This window comes from Nipponia nippon, unplaced genomic scaffold, assembly GCF_047370975.1.
Source record: "Nipponia nippon isolate SJK-2023a ecotype South Korea unplaced genomic scaffold, ASM4737097v1 scaffold_5, whole genome shotgun sequence".
Lineage (NCBI taxonomy): Eukaryota > Metazoa > Chordata > Aves > Pelecaniformes > Threskiornithidae > Nipponia > Nipponia nippon.
The window spans coordinates 5,870,623-5,886,868 of record NW_028262369.1 but is presented as its reverse complement, the minus strand read 5'-3'; the positions used below and the strand labels follow the sequence as shown (position 1 = coordinate 5,886,868).

The following is a 16,246-nucleotide window of genomic DNA, read 5'->3' as shown; positions in this document are numbered from 1 at the left end:
GAAAACTCTTGATGGCGGATGACCTGATAGTTTGTGCAAAGGAGGAGAGACTAGGAGTGATGAGAGCTAGATTTGTTCATCCATTTTGATGGCACACCTTTCTTGAGGCATATGGCACTCATACAAATTCAAACCGCAGCACAAATGCTAAGAATAATTGCCCATTAAAATGGCTGTATATTGTTATGGCTTTGATACAAAATCTGCCCCCTGTTGTTTTTTGCATCTGCTACTCTTCCATCTATCCGAAAGGTTTGAAACTTTAATACACAGTGTATAACCCTTAAGTATTTTTTACCAGGTTATATTCCTCCTTTTGGGAGTTCAAGCTTTGTCATTGTTCCTTCAGTCTTTGTTTTCTAAGGCATATATTGAGGTACGGTGCCTAGAAAGTGCACCTACCTGTCATGTTCATTTAACAAAAAAATTAATAAAACCAATGCTTATATTACATATTTTGGAAGAAAGTAAGATTTGATTAAATTTTATCTGTGAACACAATGATAAAGTTCCTCTTTAAGTTTCCTCATGCTTATATTTGTTTTCTATATAAAATCATTAGTTGTCTAAATTTTACCGATACACTAACATGAATCCTCTTAATTCCAAAGGCCTTTTTATTTGCGTACATGTTCCAATTTGCTGACCAGATTTCACGTTTGAGATCTAAACTGAATTCCGATGAAGGAAATACCCTGACAGTGTTTCCATGTTTACAAAGTGTATCCAGAAGAGAGAACTTTTTGGACAATATGCATTGTAATACATTTTTAAAAAATTTGTTCCTCTTAAATATAAAAATAGAACAAATAAGGTTAAGGAAGGAATCTTACCAACATACTGTTCCCCAAAAATTTTCATTTAGGCAGTAGTACAAGATGATTTGTATGCTTTTGGATAATTATGTTAATCAAAGCCAAGTACTTCCACAGCACATTGTTTTCACTCTTCTGTTTAATTTGAAAAAGTAAAATTGCAGTTCCACTGTAGGAACCGTTTTTTTGTTGTTGCCTTTGTAGTCTCCTTCATATTTGAATAGCTGATGGGGCTATTAGATGAGAATGTAAATTGTTTCTTTTGCTTGATATTTGATTATGTACAGTCCTTAGAAAAGTCTTTTCTTTTTTTTTATCCTCGTATTATCACCTCATATCATCAATGTGTAGTTGGAGGAATCTGTCTTTTCTCTATCACAGATCTGAAGAATTCCAGTCATCAAATTACTTTGATAAATTTAAGGTACTTTTGCTTAGAAATGGACTCAGATGCTTCCCTGCTGAGAGTCAAACACATTTTCAACCACATTATAATAGCATTTTCACTGACTGACTTTCAGCAGTTTGGCACTGAGGCACTAAGGAAGGTTGACCTACAAACTGTAAGTCATTAAAATCTTTACCCCTCCTGGCTACTATATTCATTACTTTTGGGGCTGGTTAATAGCACTTAATGCTTCCTGATGGGAGAGCCCTTTTCATAAAGCTGTTTTGATGAAGCCCATTCTTCAGTTGTGTTCTAATGGTGCCACTTCTGCTGGTTATTTTGGGGTAAGGATATTAAAAAGTTGGTAGCAAAATAAATTCTGTGGTTATTAAACATTCCTAACTACCTGATTTCTCAGCTGAGCTGAAGTAGCATAATTTTTTTTGCTGAACTCAAATATTGGGTGACATGATCTTGTTGATTATTTTACCTCTAATCTTAATCTTTAATATTACTACCTGGAAATAGAAGGCATGTTTTCAGATATTCTGATTTTCAGACTGACCCAAATAAATTTTTTGGGATGGTTACAATTCTGTTATATATAAACTCTACTGTTAGACCTCACTTGATCATATGACCTTGCAATGCCACTCTTAGTTCCATATTTCTTAGGCTTCATTTCCATCATGTCTTATCCTCTTCCTGACAGAACTCCAAATCATTGCTCTACGTTCTACTAATTGCTTCTATGAGCTTTTTTAGAGTTTTGCTTTACTCTAGACATTTTATGCTTCATGATTTTTATTAAGGAGACAATGCAAGGCAAGCATATCAAAACAATTAAATTACTCCAGGTTTTTCATTCTAACACATCCTTTGTGCTGCAGATCCTTTGAAAATGGTAGAAATCACTGTCTTGTCTTAGTATCTCCCATGAATGCTGAGCCTCCATTATGTGTTCTGGATTTGATAAACACTTATGGGCTAAGTGACTCTTCCCGCTAGCACTGTCTTCTAGCTTCTTCTTGTCTTTCATAGGAAAAAGCTTTCTTTCTCATAAAAATTTAATATTTTAAAAAATATTTTCTTTTCTTTTTTACTCATTCATTGATGGGGCACTCTGCTTTTCCAGTGACATTTCTTTGTAGAGGACCATTCACTGTCAAAGATTTAAAGGTCAGTGGCCCATCTTGTAATTCTTTCCAAGGTGTGACCACCCTGAAGATTAAAGAGTATTTAGGATAAATAGTCGATTACTGCAAAATACATATTTTAAAATGTCTGTGTGAAAGCTGGATTGAGTGGTACAATTCAAAGGAAAAACATGCTCGCAAAACACTTTAGGAGTTCATGATTTCACAGAGGTTTATCCTCAGTGTGTCTCATACAACTTCTGCACAATTGCAGTTAGTTTTCATCAAACCTATATTTACTCGTTTCTTCTGAAAATCAAGAGCTAGATCCATTCTTCACACATGTATAAGGTCTGTGGTTGTATGGAGGAACTGGTGAGTTAATTTCAAACAGTACATTTTACAGCAGAAAGATTGTCTAGGACCCTGAGTGTTTCACTGAAAGAAGACTACTTAACTGCTCTAAATATTGCCAAACATAGATGTTAATTACAAAGAATTAATTGCTGAACCAGACCTTAGAGTTTCCAGACCATGTGTTGCGAACCCACAACATTGTTAGATACCTTACATTGCTTGAGTTTAGGCTTTTTTGAATTGGTTTGGTTTTCTTTGCCACTGCTTGTTTTTCTTGTGAAAGTGTGTATTCTACCAATATGTAGAGAACTACAGATGCACATGTAAGTGAAGAAGTTGTCCAAACTGCTCAAAGGTTATCAGACTTCATTATTTTTTTGTCAAAAAATTTTAGGTCAGAGAAATTTCACTTAATCTTGGTAGTTTGAGGATGTCCCTAAAGACTGCAGTTTTTTAAAGCTAGCTACAGAATACCAACCTTCAGGTTTATCATTTAAGATATCCGCCATTTCAAATATCAGTTTTTCCTCTCAACTCCATTTTCCCCCATTTGCTTAAGCTAACTCTTCTCAGCACTGTTTTGTTGGGTTTTTTTCCCTTTTATTTATTTCCATGATTTTTAAGAAAGCACAAATTAACTCTTAAATTATTGGAGAAACTTACTTCTAGAAATGGACATCTAGTAGGTGGAAAGGAGTAATTTTTCTAATGCAGGCAAACTGCAGCTAAACTTTATTCTGATAACAAACGTAATCGTACTGGATTGGATTAGATTAGTTCTCCATCTAGTCCAATACCCTGTATTTGGAAAGGAGCAAAAGCTGCATTGTAAAGGTTGTAAGACTGGAGCTAGTGTGTAGGTCTATAGTTCTTTGAACATTCTGTCAGCTTTGTACAATTTGGAGAGTTTTTGTAAACCAGAGGTAATAGCTTTATACTGTTTCTCTGCAGGGAAACAGTTTGTTCATCCTTTTCAATCGTATAAACTTTTACACTTTTAACATCCATAACATCCAGTAGCAGAAAGTTCCATGGCAGCTGAATTAGAGGTTGTGTGAAAAGCCACCTTTTCCCATATTTTCGCCATTATTCATGATTGTGGAGCTTTGTCATAGCTCCCACAGTCACTTCTCTTCTGTGCTGAAGAGTACTAGTCCACTTCATTGTTTCTTTTACAGAAGTAACAGCCATGGTAATAGTTATGATGATAAGTGACTGTTTAAAATGTATGTTGTGCACATCACCTAATTTAAGCCAAGAGAGGAAGACTCCAGCATGGGGCATTCACAAATACATTTTCTAAGGGACAGAAGTGAACAATGACACCATGATGTCCAGCCCTCATGTTTTTCTCATGTATTGCTAACTTCCATCTATGGAATTTTATTAGACCATTGCACCTTTTATTTATCTGTTACTATGGAGAGACAGTCCACTCTATCAGAGGAACTACGGCACAACCTGTAGATCTTTTTATTATAATGTTTGCTTATATCTTCAGTCTGCTGAAAATTATCTTTTACATTTTCCTACGCACATTGTACTAATTTGTATGCAAGACTGTTTACTTGGAAAGGAAAAGGGCAAAAGTTACATGGTCTGAGCAGTAGGTCATGATTCTAGCACTGCTGTATTTATGCTGTGCAATATTCAATGTTGTTGCATATGCAAAAATACTTACAGCATCTGAATTTCCAAGTATATGAGATATATGTTCATTTTTCCCCCTAAAAAATGCTTTCCACAACTGTTTCTTTAACCCTTCTTAAATGCAGTTGATTACAAAGTTATCAACAGTATATTGAGTTTTATAAGTTCATCATTCTGATTTTGACACATTCTTTTTACAGAAAGAGGAATAAAAATACCATATTTGCACTTTTTAAAAGACCATTTTAATTTAATTGTATTGCCATAAGGTTGTTTTATGTTGTATCACAGACATGTAAATCTTTGCAGAATTACTGTATAACCTTTTCGTCAGTGAGAAGGACTTAGCAAAGCCCAAAAGCCAGAGTAGTAAGGCAATAATGGAGAAGTCACCATAATTACAATATTTTCCTTCATGCGTTCAGCCAGTGACATCTACGAGTTGTGAATTTTTCATTTTCTTTTTCAAATTCAAGGAGCCTTTTAAAACTTAATGCTAAAACAGATGAAAGACAAATGTCAATTGAAATCAATTCGTATTTCAGACTTGAAAAACTTTTTTATACATTTTTAAAACTGTTTTATGCATCATTACTTCCATTTGCTTGCTTCTTATTAGGGCTTTGCTAAGCAATATTTATTTTTTTTAGCTCTTTATTTGCATACTGAAAAAAATTCAGCACAGTGAAGCACAACTGAAGTAACCTGAGTGCCAACAGAGCTGGATTTGATTTTCTCTGTCTCACTGATGAATTCATTCCAAAATTACCTGTTCTAACATTGGCCAGCAATATATGTACAAAGGAGAAATGAAGTCATGAAGTATTGGTTAAAAAACTGTCAGGGAAAGTAAAATGGAAAGTTTCTTTTTTATTTTTCAATTAAAAAGTTTATGAACAGAGAAGTTTTGCAGACATTTTACAGAAGAAAACCTCTTAGTAGTACTGTATTACTGTTCAATTTCTGATTAAATATTTTAAGTCTCACATGGAATGATAATTAATGTTTACGCTTAGTTGCAATGACAATATAAAAATGTCTAAATTAATTTCTTTTTTATACATCTAAATTGTTTCTATTGGGTCTGAATATTATCTGAATTCGTATCGATATTTCCAAACTGTGCAACTCTTGCCTTTGAAGAAATAACGGATACTGCTATGAACAACATACTCCCCCAAAATCTGAGAAAACTCTTGCTTTGTCTTTCTTTGCCTTCGTACATAATTAATACACAGTTAATAATCAACTTTTGAACAAAAGGGAAGCTCTGTTAAATTAGTAAAATCACTGGATAATTTAGATCACTGGAGGTCGCCTGGTCTAACATCTCATCTCTACTCGAAGCAGGGCTGACTTTTGAAGATAGATCCAATAATGTGATGGAAATGTCTCTGGCATTATGAATTTGAGCCTGAACTGGGTGACTTGGACCTCAAGAATCTCCTGTTAGCAGTGTTGGCTAAAGCAGTCAACGCTATTTTTAATAGTGTCTTCTAAAAGAATCAGAGCCACCTATGATATTGCCATCTAAATTCCCAGTTTGCTATGTCCTGCTTTCATAGAAAGATTTTGTATAAAAAGATGAGGCCTCTGGTTAAAAGACTAATAATTTACTTATTTGGCAACTCCCTCATCCAGTTACAGGCAAGCTTTAATATAAGCACAAAGATGCTGCTACATTACCCATGTTTTGAAACACTAGATTGATCTGAATATTTTACATTCATTCCTCTTTTTTTCTTCACAGTGCCAGGATTTCCCTACCCTGCTGCAACTGCAGCTGCTGCTTACAGAGGTGCACATCTAAGAGGCCGAGGTCGCACGGTGTATAACACGTTTCGTGCAGCAGCCCCCCCCCCTCCAATTCCAGCCTACGGCGGGTAAGGAGATCAGCCTCTTTTACCTATTAGCATGAATCTGCAAAGGCTACAAACTATTTGTGATTGTGGTGCATGCTGATCGTGTCTCACCGCAGAAACCAACGCAGCATGCAACCAATCCCACTGCTGGAAGTGGTGCACCTTGCACGGAGTATTGAAAAATGACTGTAATTTGTACTGCCATGGTTGGTGGCCTTAAGCATTTCAGATGTCACATATTGTTATGTAAATATTCTTAGAAACTGAATGCTTTGGAACAGAGAAATTGTTTCAGCTAAAGATATATTTTTGATGATTGCAAACATCTGGCTATTAAGGAGGTTGGATCAAGTTAACTTCTTCTTCTTCAAATCACCCACTGAAAGTTGTCTCTGAACCTGAAGGCTTAGTGGTGTATTTTTTTTTTTAATCTTATTGCAGTCTGTTTAGTTTTTCTAGTTGACATCTTTACCACGATAGAAATTTGGGGTGCTTCTCTCAGAGCCATGTGTTTTTCAGTATGTTTGCTTAAATAATACCTTAAGATTTCACTGTCAGTGACTTACATTTACTAAAACCAAGTAGAAAACTAAGGAACAAAGGAGAGAAATTCATAGTAATAATTTCTCAAATCTCAATAATCTTCTGTTAATTCAGAAGATATATCTAAATTTTTTGAGGTATATTTTTGAAGGAAAGAAGGAGGAAACAAATTCCCCTTGTAGCTCTGTAAATGCTGACACAGAAAGGTTTTGTATGCTGCATATGATATTTAAAAGTCCTAACATTGTCAAAAGATTTTCAGCTATTAAGAAACTGGGAAGTTTGGAAAAACAGAAAACTTGACAGATCCCAGGCCAGAATAGTATTTTGTCATACGAATTTGTGGTAGATATGCCACTACCTCTCTGTAGAGCAACCAGTTCTTTCTGAGAAAAGGTCAGGAAGGGTTTGCAAAGTTTTGGATGAAGGTGATCTCTCTCTCTTGGCCCTCACTAAAGTCCCATTCCACAGCTCACCTGCTCTCACTGTGGATATCCTCTTGTAAGGGAGCTTGCAGCACAAGATTGTGCTATGACCCTGTCCTCCTACTTCGTTATGGTAGAAGATGGGTGTCCTTCACTCGTTCCCTCAGTTTCTCATGAAGCCTTTGTTCTATTAAGCCAACAGGCATGTCTTTTTCTAGACAGGTTTGCAAATCTAGTCAGTCAGCCATTGAACTAAATTTTCAGGGATATTTAGGACAGGCACTTTGACCATTCCTTCACATTGGGCAGTTATCACCTCCGAGAAATTAAACGTTCTAAAAATTAATATAAAAATGAGGCCACAGGATCAGGTTATTTTGTAAAAGTGTATTCTTTTTTAAGTGTTTTGTGTAGTTTAATAAGCAAAATAATATTAATTTAATAAGCAAAACAATATTTACCACTACTGGAGAAAGACATCATGGTTTTTGAAGATTGTCTGAGTTATCTTTGGACAAGGATGGTGTCCCACCAAAGTTATCCTACTGCTGCCCAGACTCTCCTTTAGAGTTAGTCCAGGTATTTGTAGGTGGCAATGATGGTAACAAGTTTAGAATGCCCTAAAAGAGATAGTTTCAATATGAAAGTTTCAGCTATGAAATGGATACTGCATATAAAGAAAGTGGACTCTTTCCATCTCTACTTAGTTTAAAAAGAAATTCTTAAATTTGAACATGGTGTACAATATGTAGCAAGATAACAACGTGGGTTATTACCAGTTTCATGATGTCACGAACATAATACCTTAGTTTAATACAAAGTCATAAGGTAATATAAGAAAATACATACCAGCTATGCATGATACAGTTTTTGAATTGGACAATTCTTCTTTTGTTAGCATATGCAAAATGAGTAAATACTTTCAGACCAGTAAGTAACTTAATTTTGCTTTAATTTAAGGGGCCACGTGTGGGTGCTCTGTGTGTGTGTGTGTGTTATATAAATTTTTATAGTTTAGTTAGTACAGTGACTGAGCAGGACGAATTAAATTTCCAAGTGTAACATGTATATTCTCATGTAATTGTACTGCTTACTTTCAGCATCTTTAGGTAGTGAGTTAAATGTATAAGCGTTGTGAACTCCTGTTGTAAGTTAATACAGAAGTTTTGCACTGCAGTCAGGTTCAGCAGAACTGGATTCCAAGAGGTCAGCTCTTACATTCTGCTGCAGGATGTTTTGACAGTTGGGTTGGACAGATCTCACCTACTACCTTCATGACCTGTCTTTAAAGCTGACTTCAGAGGGAGGCATGCATTGCATCAGTAAGAAGTCACATCTTCTCATTGTTCTGATGACTTCCAGCTGTCTGAGATGAACCTGTAATCTAGGGCTCACCTTGCCAGTCAATATGTTTTCTAACACAATTTTACTCTGCAAAATTTTTCAGTTAGTAAGCTTTGTCTCAATTTAGATAGGTCTTAGTTCAGATATTAGTCAGGTTCAATTTTCTCCATCCACCTATGCTTTATAATAAGGCACTGCTTTCTGATGCACAAAACAAATTTCCAACTTTTGCAATTCATGGATCAGTGCAGAAATAATACATACCTCTGTTGCACTGATCCACAGTTGGATTAACATGGCTTTATTCTGAAATAATTTCTTTGGCCTAGTGTATTAGATCTTGTGCTAGTAACTTCACTGATACAATAGTACAATTTGGAATTTCTTTGCAATGCTTTGTTTTGTGCTCACCCATTATGTACACTGACCTATCAAAGAAGCAAAAAGGAATTTTCATCAGAAAAAATCCTTAATCAATGAGAATAAATTATAAGAATGTTGTTTTCAGTCACAGTGGGAGTAGGAGTCAAGGAAAATTACAGAGGTAATAAAGAGATCACAGAGAATGAATCAACTTACAGAAGGAAGCAAACAACTTGGAACATCATTTGTTGATAAGAAAAATGGAAAAACCTTGGAATGCTATTTCGCAATTCATTTAGTAGCAATTTCTCATTTTTCACTCAAGGAACGAGCCCAGCCTTAGAGCCAAGCAAACAGTTTCATACTAAAATACTTTCAATCATTAAAAAAAAAAAGAAGATACTTATTTTGTATAATGACAGATATAACTTTAATTATAAATATACATTAAATTCCAGCAATGTTTATTTAGAAAAATATTACTTTTCTTTTTAAAAAAGAACCCACATGTAAGTTTAAAATATAAAGCTGAAGTTTGAAATGAACTTTTTAATTTTCTTTTATTTCATTAACGTTAGAAAGCTTATAACTGAAATAAAATATAATACAATACTTGACCTGAAATAATCTTCTTCACACTTACTTGTTTCTATGACAAAGTTTTGCAACTGAAACTGAATCATTTTGCTTTAAATTTGGAAATCAACTGTAAAGCTAAGAACATGTATTTCTTAGACTAGTCTGACATGCTGCTTACTAGTGTTTATCTCAGCAGCAGTCTCAGGATTCTCTGCTCTATAACAAAAGCCACCTTTCTATTCAGTCTCCCTTGAATCTGTAGTTGTTCTTGTTCACTGGTGTCCTGCCCGTGACCTTTTCTTAGAAACTGTTTATCAACAAAGTTAAGAAATGGCAATGCATCCCAGGCTGTAAGGAAATCTAGAAGATCTTGTGGTCATTAGGCAAAACAAATCAGTGTGATTCATACGGAAAGCTCTCTTCTGCTGTGTCTCACAGTTACTGGAAACAGCAAATACAGCACACTGCTAGGTCTGAGGAAAATTGTTGAATATAGCTTTATTTAAGGCCATTGTTTTCTTATAAATTCAAGAACAACACACATGCTTTAAAAGGTGTCATTTAAAAATTAAATCAGTGTTCATGAGATATGTAGCACTACGTAAATAATTCATGGAGCCTTTTCTTGTGAGCGAGGCATTTCACTAATTCCTTGAGATAGTATCTTGTTTACTAGCTCATGGAAAATACTTCATTTTTGGCATCTGTGGCATCATTTCTAATGCCTTGAAATACTACAATGTGCAGCTTCCTCATAACTTTGTATGTATAATTCATTTATGTACCATTTATGTACCATAAACTACTGAAACTGAAATGAGGGAGTAAAACTCCATTTGTATGAGAAAAAAAGCATTTGGAGATGTACATTGCATGGAAAGCTTAGCTTCAACACTACGCTACAGGAGGAAGAGAAGCAAGAGATGGTCGTGTTGTGCATGGCCTGAGCAGTGCACGGAGATCAGAGCCTGTCGGTATGGAAGGAGGTAGCTGTGGAGCTATGAGCTATTGCCTGCTTATCTCAGGGGGCTCTCTGGGAACTTCACAGCAAGATTGGTAACTTGGCTGAGGAGCAAAGCAGTTACTATTTTAAGCTGACTAAGTTCCTTTCATACCTTCTTTCTTGGGACAGCTTCCATGTGGGAGGATTTGAGCTTGCGATTTCTTTGACCTTTCTTGTAGGCTTCTCTCTGGGTACTAGATAGTGTTATGTACAAAATAATTTTTAAATGATAAAAAAAAGACATAAGTGTAAAAACAGTGTCTTCTTGGCTTGACCAGTGTCTTTCTAGGATTGTCTATTTTATTGACAAAGTGCCTACTAATGGTGTAAGAAACATCCTAATAAAGCAGAAGCTGCTAGTAAAGGTACTCTTGTGACATATTTTGGATGCAGTTGGCAGTACTTACATTGCTGAAAGAAAGGAGAAAGAAGCAGTTTTTGTTCTCTTTGGCAAACTATCGAAATCTGGTCATCTGATTTTGATACCTCTAATTGCTTTTGAACTCTGCAGCAACTAGCAGCTCATCATTCTCAAAAATCATCCGCCAAATAGTAAAACATCATGAGTATGATGCTCCATCTTTACACTGCTGCCAAGAAAAGCCAGTGTCCCTGTATATCTGGTAGTATAGCAGATACTAGTAGTAGATAGCAGTATTAGTAAAACTAATGAGAAGCCCTTCTATTCCAGCACCGTTTGCCTCAAGTTCTTCACAGGTTTAGGGCATGATGACTTTGTCTTCACATTTCCCCTCCACTCCTTCCAGTTCTGATGAAGCTAACAGAGAATTAGCTTTCAGTTCATGTCTCCACTTCGGATGTCTTTCCTGGGAAAACAGGGCATAGCAATATTCTTTTTTCCCTTTGAAAAGAAGAATAAAAAATCCCCAACCTTAAATAAAATTGTGAAGTTGGAGAGAGTGGGGGAGTAACAGAGACTATTCAGAAACTGTTCCTCTTTGTTAAAATAATTGTTTTGAAGTGCCATATTCTAACTGATTCAAAATGAAAAAGAAGCTTTATTTTCCAACACCTTATTCTGAATTTAAGAAAGAAAGATAATTAATATAAGCTACTACATCTACTACGGTGATTATGTTTTTTTCCAGTACATTTTTTTGGACTCACAGAAACTTCCTCTTACTTTGGACTCTGTGCTCTGTGTATATGTACAATTGTTAGAACAAAAAAAGTGTTTTGCCAGTGCAGAGTGATTTATGTCTTCCAGCTTTGTTCTCTGCAGCAATGCCCTCAATTAATTTTCCACAGCGGATAATATAACTTGTTCATGGCAGAAAATGTTGAAACTGGGAAGACAAGAACCTGGAATTAGAGAACATTCTAAGAAGTTGAAACAGCCTCACAGAAGAGTTTCAGTTCTATATTTACAACAGTGAAAGTTGTGTTACTAGAGTGTTGAAAGGTGTTACTTTAATTCTCAGTCTTTTCTTTATTTTAAATAAGGTTGTAATTACATCTCTTCTATTATTTGTTTCATGAAGGCTTCATAGAAAAGGTTTTGTATAAAAGGTACACTGCGATTTCCAAGACCAAAAACTGGAAAATATGTGTAAGACAGTGAAGGCGACCCCACTGGCAATGAGAAAACAGAGAACTTTTGTTCTGCAAGTGCTTTCTCTTAGTTGTGATGGAGGGGAAATAGCAAACTATAACTATGATCCCTGTTGCAATGAATGAAATCATGATTGTAATGCCCATTTGTTACACTGAATCAATCACTCCATGCACTTAATCTGCCTTAGGTTATTTATGTTAACTTGTGCAGATTGTGTGTATGGCTGAGGGCCACATATACTCAGCTGCTACAAAGTTATTGAACTAAGGTTTGTGCAGTCAAGAACTGTCTTCTTATGTCATTGATAGATTATTCAGCCCAATCCTTTTGAAAGATAAGGATAGAAAAATGATAATGAAGACAGATGTAGTCCTCCCAAGATATTATAAAGGTGGAATCTAAGCTAGTAAAAAGTTTGTCTTAATATATTTACAAAAAATGATTGTAAGACACAGAGACTAAAATAAAGCAGTTAAAACCATGCAAAGCAGATGTATAATAGTTGGTGAGAAAGTAGTTTCATATTTATAGAAAAATAATTTCAGGAAATGATTGCCACATATGATGTTATTTAGATGCACATTTTCTTATTAAATCAAGGTTTCTCTCTTTGAGTTTTCCTTAGCACTATCATAAAATACAACTGAATAAATCCCCCAAATTTATTGTTCTTATTTTAATGCCTCCAGGTAGTGCATTAACATATCATCCATTCCTGGGTGAAGTAATTCAGATTTCAGTAATGTGGCTCTTTCCAGACCCTGTGTTGGTGTACAAGGAACTCAAGATTTATCTGTCTGCCAAGACAATTTTTTGGATTTAAAGTGTAAAAGGAGCTGTGGTGAGATGGGTCCCTGTGTGATACATTCAGTCTCTTCCCATGCTTGAGACTTATCTGTTTTCTGTCTACAGCTTCAGAGAGAGAAAAGGGGATGATAACCCAAGCAAATTACCCTTTGGAAAATTATATACTGAAGGAAAGAAAAGCACAAGAGCAAAACGTAGCTCGTGGTGTTTTATACTTTGTCCTTCTGATGAAGGGTGCTCTTAGAAAATACATTTGACTCTACTGGTAAGATTCAGTCAAAGGGGCCAACAAATGACAAGGATTGAGAATAGAGAAAATATCCACTGAAAATCTATGAAAATGTGAAGAATTACTTTTCTTCAAATGTCAAAAGAAGCAGAAAGTTTTATATTTAACATCACTATCATACTACAAGACCATCTGGAGGAAATAAGATAAAATCAGCTGATATCTTTTCATAGTCCATGTTCTGCTTGGCAATGTTATACTCATTTGCCTGATTCTGTCACTTCGTCTTAACACTAACAACGTTTAATGACAGAGTCATGCCTTCATGTCTCATTTTAGTGTTGGGTACTTCCTTGGGTATAATATTTATCAAGCAGTCGCATATTTAGAATGCAAAATAAGTTTCTGTTGTACATGACCGAGCGTTATATGTAAAAGGAAGGCCTAGGTGAATGAAGTAACCTATCCAAGATTACAACCACCTGCACTTGGGAATTCAAAATGTATCAGCCCCTATTCATCTTGTGACACCTTCACTGGATATCCACAGATCACCAAGAGGAGGAAGAAAAAAGGTCCCCTTTCTGACACACACTCTCTCAAAAGCATTATTTTCTGAATAGCAATGTTTAATAATAATTGAAAGTAGTATGTTTTAATGTACCGTGGTGGGTTGACCTTGGCTGGCTGCCAGACCCTCACCCAGCTGCACTCTCATTCCCCTTCCTCAGGAGTATAAGGGGAGAAAGTAAGATGGAAAAGCTCTTGGGTTAGATAAAGACAGGGAGATTGCTTACCAGTTACCATCATGGACAAAACAGACTTGACTTGAAAATGAATTCAATTTATTGCCTATTAAAATGCAGTCGGATGGTTAGAAACTAAGACAGAACCTAAACCACCTTCCCCCTCTCCCCATCCCTTCTTCCCAGGATCAACTTCACTCCTTCATTCCCAACTCCTCCACCTCCTCCCAGCATGAGTGGCGCAGGGATGTGAGCAACTGGGGGTTGTGGTTGTGGGGCCTCTATCTTCAGCAAACTTTGTATCATTTGTATATGATCTCATAAAACTCCTTCCATGTTGTTCACAATTGTCTATTTCTACCTCAGTCATGTGGAATGTTTTATTTCTTACATGCAAACAGGTATAAGAAAAACATGTAACATTTTAAAATAATCAGAATATCAAAACCAAAATGAAAGTACACTACAAGGTAAATAGAAAGCTCTCTGAATGCTACCAATGTAGACGAGGTTTGGCATATTTTGCTCTGCTGACATAATAAATGGAAAAATACATGAGTAAAGGTCTGACCTTACTGAAGCAAATGGCAGACACTGTGATTTAAGTGGAGCCGAGTTTTCACACATTACTATTCCACAGCAAACTTTTATCATCAATGTGGTTTATGTGCATGTATGCATATTTATGACTTTCTCAAGTGATCCTGACTTAGACACGTACCAGCTCAGCCCTGTGGGTTTTGGTCATTGGCCTCAATAGATCAGTTATATTTCTGACATGAAAATTCTTGTTGGAATTGCAAAACAGCTTAGGCTAGAAACCTAGTAATAACTATTATGGCCAGATAATAGTATTCCCAAATTGAAAATATTATTGCAAAAAACCTGTTGTGTGCTCTCATATTTACCTCTTGAAACAGCTTGGGTTGATTCTGATACTGGAAATACCCATTTTAAGTTGCAGAACTGCCAAATGAATGTAAAATTGCAGGACTTGTGTAATGTGGGTAATTGGTAGGTCACTGTTGTGTAGTTCCAGTTTTATTTAGTGTCATCATTTAAACCATCTTTGTCATACTATGCCATTTATCCTGAAGGGTTTAGAATCTAAAAATTGAACTATTTACAGTGACAATTTGTCTTAGCTGAAATGCAGCAGTCTCTGGGTAAACTGTTAACAGCAATATAACAGTACTACATTTTTTCAGATTAGTAGTAATGTATCCAACCAAAACTATAGGGGAATTCAGAACCACGGGCATATTCACCAAAGTTGTAAAATGATAAAGTGAGGAAGGTTAATACTTTTTTAATAAGAATAATGCCGTGACATTCTTAACAGACCAGTTGTCACTATTGGAAATGTGTATCAAGCCAACAATACAGTACCTATGAATACTCTCATCCGTGTGTACGTTGAGGTATTGAGATTTGACCCAATGGGTAGAATACCACCAGTATAATTATTTCACACATTCCTCTCACCATATAAACTTATGCTTTGTTTTGTTTTCCATCTAAGTAACGACAACTACCACTTTGTTTCAGAGTGCTGACATAATTGCAGGACAAGAAAGTAGTAGTTTAAGAGACAGCATTTTGTTAATGTATTAAAACTGATTGTAGGATTGGCCCACTGAAAATTTTTATAGAAAAAATGCTGCCAAATGTGGTTGCTTAAAAAAAAGAAGAAAAAAAAAAAAACCAAACCTTATCAAAAGTATTTTCCAATCCTGCCATGCTTTGCCTCTCTTTGACTAGGTATTTGGCATACTTTATAATTGTTGTATTCGTTACAGTTTCACTTCTGATAATTACTACCAACCTCCTTAACCAATGTGAAGAGTGCCTTCCTTCCCCCTTCCCTCTGTTCTTGTGACAAGACTAACCTCAGCTGTGCAGGGGTTGGTGGCATTTGCATGTGGAAATGCACTAATATGGATGTTTTTCTTTGTGTGTGCATCCTTGCAGTGTTGTATACCAGGATGGATTTTATGGTGCAGACATTTATGTAAGTATTCATTGATGTGCATGCTGTCCTTGTACATTACCAGAGTCATTCTTTTTACAAGTTTGCTGCCTAGCTTGACTCTGTTTTGTCTATTTACCATCCCTTGCCTGTCAGAAAGAATTGAGAAGAATATCTCTCACATTGGAAGACCTTTCTGTTCATTACATCTATCATTGTTCAGTGGAGCTGAATTAACTCTTCAATCAAATGCTGAATGAATGCAAAAAGATGTGAAAAATGTGTGTGCATGTGTAGAGGGGCATCTCCCTTCAAAATTGAAGTTCAAATTAAAAATAAAAATAAAGCAGAAACGTTCTTCTGCAAATCCCCAAAAGCTCTTTTTAAACATCGAGGCAAGCTGAGTATTATTAATACCTGAAGTATGCAAATACTTTATGGAGAGATATAGATT

The 16,246-nt window shown here is 35.7% G+C and overlaps 1 protein-coding gene across 40 annotated transcripts in view; it reads left to right on the top strand.

Moving 5' to 3' along the window:
• The window catches only part of RBFOX1 (RNA binding fox-1 homolog 1), a 1,359,349-nt gene that overhangs the window by 1,301,923 nt on the left and 41,180 nt on the right, over window positions 1-16,246 (top strand). For 37 of the 40 annotated variants that reach the window (XM_087730989.1, XM_087730985.1, XM_087731017.1 and 34 more), the window contains 2 exons: window positions 6,097-6,229; window positions 15,795-15,834. In XM_087730989.1, the coding sequence (XP_087587115.1) occupies window positions 6,097-6,229; window positions 15,795-15,834 (173 nt within the window). The remainder of the gene's footprint in view (window positions 1-6,096; window positions 6,230-15,794; window positions 15,835-16,246) is intronic. The other 3 variants (XM_087730984.1, XM_087730983.1, XM_087730980.1) reach the window with 1 other exon arrangement.